General features: G+C 37.1%; 1 protein-coding gene across 1 annotated transcript; it reads right to left on the reverse strand.

The window, feature by feature from the left end:
• Nucleotides 1-4,369: 4,369 nt before the first annotated feature.
• Nucleotides 4,370-6,894, reverse strand: LOC122665719 (protein PLANT CADMIUM RESISTANCE 7-like). The gene is made up of 4 exons (XM_043861868.1): nt 6,711-6,894; nt 6,522-6,593; nt 5,572-5,781; nt 4,370-4,488 (listed from the first exon to the last, which is right to left on the reverse strand). Exons 1-4 carry the CDS (start codon nt 6,892-6,894, stop codon nt 4,409-4,411), a joined length of 546 nt encoding a protein of 181 aa, XP_043717803.1. The 3' UTR covers nt 4,370-4,408.
• Nucleotides 6,895-11,837: the final 4,943 nt, after the last annotated feature.

Here is an 11,837-nt window from a genome sequence, read left to right on the forward strand (position 1 = left end):
TTGAAGCTGATGGAATGCATTAAATCAAGCCCTTTAACCTATCTCATACTAGGCTTGCTAATCTAGTGACCTTACACTAGAGTGGGCCCCATTAGGCACATAGCACAAAGCAACATCTGCTTTTTTAGCTTAGCATAGAGGACATCATCTTCGCCACCATCGTCGATGTGGCTATAAGTGTCTAGTTTCATGGTTTCCATGTTGGAGAAATTCCCATGGATGTCCATGAGAAGGTGAGTTGATATGGAAGGGAAAAGATGATTGCTAGAACTTATGGTTTGAATCAAATCTTAACCAAGAATTCTGTATAAATCTCTAGAACACATTGGAAAAATCAAAAGAGAAAGGAAAGAGATGTGTAACTTTCACCACGTATGTTAAAGAAGAATAAATAAGAAAATCCTTGTGTGTTGATGAAGAACACGAAGAACAATGCGAGTTTACTTAGGAACTTGGACAACTGCAATAGAGATTTTCTATAGTTTCCTAGACTTCCACATAGCTCTCTTTCTTGTGAAAAAAATAGAAAAGAGAATAGTAACCGTAGAAACCCTTCATCATTAATATTTATAATACTCTTCAAACCCTAACCACTTCCACAATAGGTCGGTATGGTCCATCTCAAGAATAAGTAGCAAGTCACGTCAGCTCATATATTTCTTAATTCTCATCATTGTTAGGAAAAATCTAACAATGATGAGATAATATAGGGGAGGGGAGAGGGGGCATAAGGAAACTTGTGTTGTTAGGAGACATTATTAGAGGTTTAGGTAACGTAAATTGATTGGTGAAATGTGTCTGAAGCTTAGTTAGTAAGTTCGGGAACGGCAACGGATATGTTTGGCAATTAAACGGACTAGACGGTAATAATACTTTTCAAAAATCCAATGTAATAAAATACATACGGCAATAATTCGATACGTGTTTAATACGATCGCTCTATAAGCAAAAACACGTACATATATTCACTATGTAATAGACATGTACCATCTAATAAACAAAATAATAGCATATAGACAATGATTTTATCAAAAAGAAACCTCACAACTAAAATAAACACAATATAATATCCCCTATTACATCTCATAAGATTATCATTTAACAAATCAAAATATCAATAAAACTATCTCATCCGACATAAGAAAAAAAAATAAGACATACTGTGTTCTATAACTCATCTCTAAGATGAGCTCACATTAATGAACTCATCTCTAAGATGAACTAATTAACATCACCAATGGAAGTTCATTTGCCTCTACAATCGCCAATTCACCCAGCTGCAATTAACCGGCCACCTGAACTGAAATGAGTACGGAGATGAATAGAATGGGAGCAGTCGATGGCTAGGGTTCGAAGAGAAGAAGACCAAAATCGTATTATGCAAGGGTTTTGTTTTGCGCTATTTCTTTTTTAAGTTTTGAGTTTTTTTTTTTAAAACTAAACTAAACTTGAATTAAAAAATATTAAATGCGTTTAATTCGTGTTTAATACATATATAATACGGGTTCACTTAAAAAACAAGTATTTTACCATATATATGAAAATATACGATAAAATAAATTTTTTTAAATTAAACGTTCGGATACACATATAATAGGCGTATTATATGTGAACTTACTAATTAAGGTCTGAAGTTAGAATAAATGTCACGTTATTAATGGAAGGTTTGTTAAAGGGGCTCCCTGAGCACTTTGGAGTCTGTTCAATTAGATTCATGCCAAAAGGGGGTGATTTTCTTTATGTGATGGGTCCAATTGTAAATGAAGCCCATATGAGGGGTAACCTTATTTAGACAGTTCTTTTTTAATTATAGGGTATTGTTTTGGATTTGAATCTCTCCAATGAGTGCCCAATGAGGTTTTCAACAGCTGGGCTGTGCTACACACATTCAGTGGAGAAAATCCCAAATCCTATTGTTTTACCATTTGTAGATGGAATATTTCTAATTCCACGTTTCATTGTTATTAATCACTAGTTGGTCTCGAGACTCAAGACCCTTGACTAGTACTTTTTTTTTTGGTAGAACCTGATGAGGATACATCTACACCAGTCATCTGGACACGTGTCTAGTATTGTATTTACATTATGAAGGTTCTAGAACCTAATCCACTGTATATATATATCTTGAATAATAATGAAGAGAGATATGGAATTCACTTTACAACAGAACCCTTGACTAGTACTTGAATAGTAAAAATCTCATTGCTCTCTCCGATTAAATCTCACTAGTTTTACCCCCATATAAAAAAAAAATTAAAAAAGAAAAAAAAAAGAGATATTAGAGTGCAACCAAAATTAAGTTATTATCAGAAGGTCTGAATGAGACTGTTTTTTTTGGGTAAAAGTCTAAATGAGATTTTTATTATCGTGTTTATAGATGTACTTAGAACTTGGCACCTCTTTTTAATTTTCCTTTGTTTTTTGTTCTCAAAATATTTTTAAGATCAGGGAATAAAAGAATTCTCAAAAATGAGTTGGAACTTAAATGACATTATCAAAATGTGTAATTATCGAACATATTTTTCAAGTATGCATGTAAAATGACATTATTACCCTCATTTGGAGCAAAATGTAGATCATACCAAAATGGGCTAAAAAATAAAGTCATAATTATGTGTCACTTTAAGGGTTGTCAATAAAAGAATCCGGATAATATACTTCCGCTTGCTCGGTACTGCCGTGTGCCCTACGTACAGCAAGGCGGTAAAGACCACCTTACCCTTGCTCAGGCAGGGGTAAAGCGGTCTTTGCACCACCCTGCTATGTCTGCAGGGCGCACAGCAAAATCGGGCAGGCAGAAGTAGAGGATCTCGATTCGTCAATAAAAAAATCCATATATGAATAACACCTCTATAGGTGTAGTTAAACTACACTTTTTTAATTTCATTTGTCTTTTCCACGAAAGTTCTTTAAGTGAAGGGTATAAAAGAGTTTTTAAAAATAATTTGAAAAAATAAAATCATTATGTTATTATCAATGGTATCATTGTCATACGCTTCTCGAGTATACATATGAAATGACTGTATTTACCTGGCCTTATTGGAAAAAAATGTATCTTACATTAAAAGGGTCCAAAAAAAAAAAAGGGAAAAATTTCTCTATCCAGGAGTGTGGCCTACGCCAGCACTCCCATGAGTCCATCTCTCTCCTCCCCCATGTGAAAAGACACCTCTGCCCCCTTGTTTTAAGGAGGAGAGGGATAGACACATGGGAGTGCTGGCGTAGGCCACACTCCCGTATAGAAAACTGCTTCCCAAAAAAAAAATACAAATTATTTAACATCTTGAAAGATGTCAATAACGAAATCCCTAGACTTTGAACTGCATTTGGATAACATCTTTCTTCGATTGGATATAGTTTTGACCATTTTCGGTTATCAATTATAGGCATAATTTAGTTAGGGGAAAAAGGAGGATATGTGACCGTAGTGTACCATATACTTGTCCCCTCACAACTTATGAATAAGCACACACGGAAACTGTTCTCTCTTTTTTACCAGAAAAAATCTCCTTTACCCTTCTAAACGTGTATGATGCCAATATAAGAAGACAATGTGTCTCCTTTAGTTAACTTTCATATAATAGATATACCAAGTAATTATTATAAACCCTGAGATATTATTATGAAGAGGGATGAAAATGGTCATTGGTGATTTGGTGTTCCTACAATTGATTTTCTAGGAATCACCATATTTGAAGGCCAATACCATTTGCAGCCCCACATTGTTACTTCACTACAACAATTTCCAAATGAACCAATCACCACTAACCAGACTCAGCAATTTCTGGGCATAGTTAACTACATGTCTGATTTCATCCTTAACCACAGGAACCATGCTCCCAAACAGAGAACACTTCCCCTAAAGTTATATACAAACTTCCACATAAATGTCTAAAGTACTATTGTACAAATAAATATGTCGTAAGAATTAGCTCAGGCAATACATGAGATAATGAAAGGTGTTTTAATGACCATGCAAACTTGCACTAACTAACACACAAATTTCTATTCATATTGTCGATAAAAAAAATAGGAGGCATATCCAGTGCACGACGCTCCCGTCACTGTGGGGTCTTGGGAGGGACATAATGTACGCAGTCTTACCCCTGCTCTCTCAGATACTTGATATTAATTTGTTGCAAGTTCCATATGCAAGGAAAAGAAACTCCCAAACCAAACATCACAAGCTTGCATTAAAAAAACAAAAAAATCTTTCATTGGAAAAAATTTATAAATCTTCAAATAAAACTACAACTCAGCCCCAGGCCTAAAATACAGAATTGAACAGTTTCAATAATGTTAACAAATTGAACAAATATGAATATAAAAGCAAAGGAATTAAAGATGCATAACTAAACACTAAAAGTCCTAATGTTGATGCCGGATGCAGTAGTTCTTCCCTTGAAGCCTAACGAGTCATGCCTGGTTTAACAGTTGGGGGAGTTGTAGCAGCACTTTTGTTCCACTTCTCAACATTGGCTTGCCAACCTTTACATGATCACCAAAAGCCAAATAAATTAAACAAAATTTATTTATTTTTATGTGAGTATAAGTAATGGCTTTAAGTATCATAATCAAATTAGTTCCTCAAAATATAATTTAATTTGTAGGATTATATGCTCATAAATATTGATCAGAAGAAGGCCTGCTGTGATCTTGACACGTGGATTGATGATTTGGCGGGTTTTATTGTTAGATAAATTTGGAAATTCACTAATAGCACACCAATCAAATTTGATGGCTTATCTCAACTATATGTCCTACAACATATAAACTTTTCCTCTTGATTAACAAGGGCATTCCCCGTTCGCAGAGTTCATTTGGTGATTCTGATCATGGTTAAATGATGATGTAGACAAAAAATAAACCCAATTTAGACTACTAACCTAGCTGACACATGGTAGTTATGGAAGGCATACCGAAAAGGGTTCTAGATAAGGGTTGTGTTTGGTGTGGATTCTTAGAAGGCATTCTAGGTTGATTTCGCATTCTCGGGTGATAAAAACAAATGCGAAATCGACTTAAAATGCATTCCAAGAGCACATACCAAATGCTGCCGAGGTGTAACACAATCTCGCATTTTCGTCTCCTGTTACATAAATAGAACATAATTGTATGGGAGAGGGTTCTCTGAGCAAGCGGCATAGGGAGCACACCCATGAGGAGTGATAAGATGACTTCGTACATTCGTACATAGGAGGCAGAGAGGTCATCTCATGTGAAAAGGATATATATATATATGAGAGAGAGAGAGAGAGAGAGTACCCTCAAAATCTTGGCTTAGAGAACCTTTTCCCCTAATTGAAAATGTGATGGGCTTGACTTTAATTTAAATAGTTTGGTCTTTTAAAAGGCCTGATGAATCCAATTCCAGTCCACTCACAAATCACAATTGGACTATTAGATTAGTTCTAGAGACCCAACCAGGTTTTGAACCCACCAGGCCAGGTGAATGCAATCCAAGCCCTCTTGCAGTTGGACTTTTATAGAACTGAATTGGGCTGGGCTATAAAAGCCCATTCTGAACCCATATTGGCTGTGAGGAAACAGAAGCATATAATGGTATTTTACCAATAGAAGGATCAACACCACGGATCTTGAGCTCCCTGAACTCTTGACAAAGGGCACAACCCATGCAGCACCAGTGAACAAGGCAATCTGCACATGGATCTTCTTGCAACGAATAGAGTGCCCTCAGCTTTGTTCGAAATGTACATGAGTAGAGACATGCACAATGACATATTGCCAACGCGTACCAGGTGATGCCCGCCATCGCACAAGCTACAGATACAAATGGTCACAAGAATTAATTCAACACCTAGAATGGCGATTTGCAGAAGAAAATTTAAAGAGAAAGAGAAACACATACGCACAAGACAAGATTTACGTGGTTCAATCACCCCCAAGAAGGAAGGCTATACCCACAGCCGAGTGATAATATGAATCCATCCACTAATCTATGAAGCGAAATACAAAACACTCTCACACATGTCTCAAAGAGATAACAACATTATATAAGAAAACCCTAACCCTAGAAAGTAAAAAATTGCCCCCCTGAAAACAACCTGTTTCGGAGCTGAACCAAAATAGGTCAAAATACATATCAAATAGAAGTTCTCGACGAGCTGTATAGAGGACAGTGCCTATGGCATTGATGTACGCACTTTTTTGGCCATTCTGACGCATTTCGAAGACGAAACGGCCCGTCGAAGAATTACCACAACACTTTCTAGATTGAGATCAGGCTTCACCAATAACAGAATTAACCCAGTGTACGTTGAAGAGAGAATCTATCTCCTCTCAGGTTCCCTACCCGGTCAGGTTCGTAGGTTCCTCTCAAAGGGGGCCGGAAATGACAACCTCACCCCCTGCCCGAACACACTGCCCGGGTGGGGTGAGGTCATCATTTCCGCCCTCCCTATGAGAGGAACTTACGAACCTGACCGGGCAGGAAACCTGAGAGGAGAAAACTGTTGAAGAGAGTCTAGAGCATGAGTACGTAGTGCATATATATTACTTACATGATTGTCCTCTGTCTACAACCTCAGCAATCTGCCCAAAGGAAACGCAGGGGCAACAACAGGTGATGAGGCCTTCACAAATGAGCAAGACACAAACAAAAGAAAGAAATTAGAAAAGACACCGGTACCAAACACACACCAAAAAGGGAAAAAATGAAAAAGATGAAATTAAGAAGAGAATTAGCTTACAATTATTGGGATCCTGGAAACAATCGAACAGACCAGTGGACCAAGGCTCTGTAGGAGTGCTACTACCATTAATGTTGCCATTAAAGATCGGGTTTTGCCCACCACCATTTGTAGTTGCTGAAGGATATGGTGCAGCTGCTTGTGCTGCTGATTTCTGTTGGGCTTCTCCGTTTGATTGATACATTAATTGTTGTCTCCACAAATCCTAACTATGTAGACAAACAATGAAGCTTAATTGGAAATGGGTATCAGAGAGAGAGAGACAGAGAAGAGTGCTAATTAAGGGGATTTCCTAAGTGTTAAGGGATGGTGCCAGTTTAGTATTTAAATAGCAGAGAAGCTAATCATGGATCGTTGACCTGAGGGTGGGAAGTTATGGCCTGGAGACCCCTCTGGTTTCCTCTACAATCACTTAAGAGTGTTAATTTAATGAAGAGATAAATAAATTTATGAAATTGCAAGGACTTTTAAGCCATATATATAATTCCATATCTATAAACATAGATCATATTTGATGGGTGAAAAGGTGGCGGTGGTGGTCCCTACTGTCTGCAGGATGATACAGTTGCCGGTATCAATTTGGATCCTCTACTGCCGCCTGTCCGTCCTGCGCCAATGTTGCACAGACACTGTAAGGCATGCAATTACCACGTTACCTCTGCCCGATGGCCGTGCCCGAGTGGGGGTAAGGAGGTTATTACATGCCTTACTGTGTCTGCGCAGCACGGCGTAGGACAGGTAGGCAGCAATAGAGGATCTGGATCCAGCTCGTATTACTTTAGTAGTATTCTCTCAGTCACATAATAAGTGTGAGGGGATCGGAAGGTCTTACGGGAGATTATCCCATTCACTCCATCAAACAAGGGGTGCAGGGGCTTTTATGTCATTTTAGATAGGCATTTATGCCAATCTGACTGCATTTAATGCTGGTCTTGCACATGCACAGCCGTACATGAAAACTTTTGCCCAAGTATAAAATGCTCAAGATTCTTTTTTTTAAACAAATTTTATTTTAGGATACAAAAAAGTAGAAATATAGATTTGGGAAAGTCTTGATGATGAGAATAAAATTGCATTTTCCTTTGATGAAGTCCATGCCACAAAATGTAGCCTCTGAGTAAGTTCATTAGCGTGTTGGGCTCTTTTGTAGCGCGACAGGGAGTGTAGCGTACTTCCAACGGCCTATAGTGTTTGGGCACGTAGTCCAACACCCCGGCTGTGTGTTGGGCTGCGGGCCATCGGATGGTGCGCTACACTCTCTGTCGCGCTATAGATTGAGGACCCATGCCAGTTCATTAGCACTTAATATATGATTAATTAACCGGCTCAATTAAGCTAATTCTATATTCCTTTGCATGTAGTAAAGGACACCTACCAGAGTGATGGATCACTACTCGGCACGACTATGCATGGTGAGCGACTCTCTTTTTTGAGGGCATTTTTGGGTCCACACAGGGGAATAATAAAGACTAATGATTGGTGCCGAGTATCTTTCTTGGGACAAACCATAGAATATATAGAAGTAGGTAGGGATGTAAATGAATAGTCAAAATCCGTTTCCGTATTCGTGTCTGAATCCGTTTAGAACTATTCGAAACCTTCCGAAAGCTAAACGGATACGAATACGGATAGGCTATAGCTATCCGAAAAGCTATATTTACATGTAAACAGATAAAATATCCGATCTGTATCCGTGTCCGTATACATTTAGCACTATCCGAATCCGTCCGAAAGCTAATCGAATGCGGATGCAGATATAGCACTATCCGAGCCGAATCCGATCCGTTTACATCCCTAGTAGTAGGTTCTAGGTAGGTTCCATTCATTTTCAAGTATTGTATGATATATATCTCTTCTCTGAACCCAAAAACAAGAAAAACAAAAATTAAGATTCATAGATAAGTACTATCAGTAATGGTTAATGGATTTTACATTTAATGTATTTAAATTCAAGAAAACCCAATAGTATTATTTGTTCTAAGTTTAGTGGTATTAAACAAATAGAATAGATCATAATCTATTATGATTTTAATAAGTGTTGCTTAGCTTGAAAAGATCGTGGGACAGTGAAGGAGGGGGGGGGGGTTGATTACAGCTCAAGTCTTTGATCAATGGTCTGTCTTTTGTATCGTGGGACTCAGGGACCCCATTTGGTTACATAAAAGTGTAAATTTAATTTGGTTACAATGTATTATTAGCTTCTATTCTTCCAAGTTGTAGAGAATTGTATTTTAAATTATCCCTCTTTTTATATAAATTAAAAAAATAAAAAAAAAATATTTTGCTAGAGAAGAAATGCTTTATTTTAATAGATTTCAAATCGATTGAAAAATTTTGTGGCTAAAGAGACACTTGTATAACCCTTTCACTGAGCTTGAATACCAATTAATCTGTGACATAATAAATATAAGGGAGAGGGGTCGGCGCACTGTCCGTGTGCGGTACGCTAGTGGTTGGCACGCACCAATGGAGGCATGGGACCGAGCATCATATAGGAATGGTAGGAAATCATTTCAAAGGGGGGGAGGGGAGAGAGACTTGGACAACGCTCTTATACTGTACACCGACGGTGTACCCAATATTTTTCTTAAATGTAAATAGTTCAAATGTTCTATGTGCCAGGGACGCAGACTGCGCCTTGACAGATGGGGGTGGGAAAAATGACCACCTTGCCCCCCTGAATGGCAGATCCATGTGTCTGGGCACAGGCTATGCTGCGGCACATATTTACAATGACTTTCTTGATTGCCAATTTAGGAAAAAACATTAATAAAGGAAAATGATCTATACACTACTAGTGTGTATGATCCTCTCACATTCTCTTTCATCCTTGACATGTGGACTCACTGTATATGAACCGTATGATGCGCTCTTGTGTGCTCCATTAGTTGGGCTTGTAAATCCATCACACATCAACATCATGCAGGTCCCCTACCCGAAATAATAATAAAAAAATAAAGCAATAAGATAAATACTAGAACTATCAGTGATAAACTTGCATTCGAAGTATAATATAATATTTAAGAAAAATATGTAAACATACAACACATATTAAGAGATAGAGTTATCAATCCATACTTGTGTTACCATTCCTAAGATATGCAGATTTTTTTCTCGTCACTTATACTAGAGTCATTTTAAGCATACCCTTGGTGCTTCTAGTTCCTCCAAACTAAATCCTATTTCTCCTCCTTATCAGAGCATTTAGAGGTCTCAATTGTACATGTTCATACCATCTCGACTTAATTGCTTTTAAATTATCATGTAGACATGTACCAAAGCAACTACTAAATTAGCTCTAATTTGTTCATTCCTTATATTTTATTTCCTAATTTTATCGCTCATCCATCTCAACATCTTCATTTTAATTACATTAAGTTTGCTTATATGTTATTTCTTCATTGCTTAATATTCATCTCGATCGATACATTATTATTGATCGCATAATTGTCTTATAAAATCTTCATTAAGTTTTAGTGGAATATATGTATAACAAACACTCCAGACGCATCTACACTTCATCCATCCTATTCTTATTCTTTGTGCAACTTCATCCACTCTGCTCTACTATCATTAATAATGGAAATAATGTTCCTTTTTTGGGTAACTTCTCTTATTTCTTTATATGTTATCCCAATTAGGGACACGCTAATAATGCAACATCATGGACATCATGTTAGCTATTCCTTCCCTCAAATTAAGAAATAGATTGAAGTGGACGTCCTAACTAAGCTCCTAATACACATTCTCCCACGTCCCTAGATTATTTGAATAACATATTCCAATGATCAACAAAAATGCTAAATAATTCTTCAATTCTCCCAAGTTTAGCACTTTGAGACATTTTTTTTTTTTTTTAATGGTAATAGAAGAATGGTTTGAGAGCTTTAACATACCCTAAAAAAAAAAGGAAAAGAAAAAAAAAAAAAAATAGAGTACTAAATATATAATAAGTTCCTAGATGTTTTTATTTTATAACTAATACAGCTTCCACAACTAATGGGTTTTCTTGGTTTTATTTATGTAAGACTAATAAGGATGAATCCAGGATATTTGCTACCAATTTAGAAATGGCTAAAACCTATTATTCTATTTCTACAAGATTAATACTTCCCTCACTTAATTAATCATGTTCGTTCTTATTTAATCTCCAAATAGATTCGTGTCCTTTACTCAATAGGGAATATAAGAGATTTTAGTTTGTGACCTGTAAGTAGACGGTAAACATGATTGATTAGTTGTGGGGGAGCATATTCTATAAGGACAATGTAAGAAGGTATCTGCATACTACACCAATATGAGAGCACATCACACGTTCAAAGGAGAGGTTTCTCCTCGCGCCTCACTCCATCATAGATCAGTTGGAACGAGTATTTCCGATGAGGAATGTGCATCAATTGGCGAGAATTATAACCTATCTCAATCGACCTCTTACTTCCGTAACTAAAGGAATCGCCTAATGTAAAATGTCAAAATATAATAAGGAAACTCTCAAACATTCATGGAAGTAGGTTAACACTTAACCAAACCACGTAAATCTATTGTGCAATTTTTCTCTCTTTCTCTCTTCCTCTCGTCCTTCGTCGTATTCTTCTTCTCTAACATGGCATCAAAGAACCAAGGCTCCACAGAAATTCTACCCACATCAACGATCTAGCAATCACAAAAGTTAGGCCTGATTTGGTATGATTTCTATGTCAATTTTGGATTGATTTCTTGAAATAGTCAACAAATAGATTTTTGGTCAAAAAATTAAAATTGTTTTGGTTGTATCAATATGAAATATTTCAGGAATAAAAAAATCCATTTGATAGTTCAAATTCTAAGAATAGATTCTTTATATTTCTTTGGGAAGGATGGTGGTGGTGGCGGCAGTAGCGGTGGCAACGGCAGTGGTGGCGGTGGTGGTGATGGCAGGGTAGTGGTGGTGGTGGTGGTAGCAGGATAGTGGTGGTGGTGGTAACAGGGTGGCAATGGTGGAAGTGGGGTACTGGTGGTGGCAGTGGCAATGGTGGGAGTGGGGTGGTGATGGTGAGACCATTAGGAGAAGAAGGGTGGTATTTTATTTTTAACATGAAATTATTACTTTGCCCATGAAATTAACCATGTGTTTATTCAAGAGCATGA

The sequence above is a fragment of the Telopea speciosissima genome, chromosome 6 (assembly GCF_018873765.1).
Source record: "Telopea speciosissima isolate NSW1024214 ecotype Mountain lineage chromosome 6, Tspe_v1, whole genome shotgun sequence".
NCBI lineage: Eukaryota > Viridiplantae > Streptophyta > Magnoliopsida > Proteales > Proteaceae > Telopea > Telopea speciosissima.

What these genes read in the sequence shown, in the direction of transcription:
- LOC122665719 (XM_043861868.1), bottom strand. Translation starts at nt 6,894, where the DNA reads ATGTATCAATCAAACGGAGAAGCCCAACAGAAATCAGCAGCACAAGCA. An exon ending in TTTCCAGGATCCCAATAATT is followed by an intron (nt 6,594 to 6,710) that starts GTAAGCTAATTC and finishes TCATTTGTGAAG; the next exon opens with GCCTCATCACCTGTTGTTGC. An exon ending in TGGTGTTGATCCTTCTATTG is followed by an intron (nt 4,489 to 5,571) that starts GTAAAATACCAT and finishes GATCATGTAAAG; the next exon opens with GTTGGCAAGCCAATGTTGAG.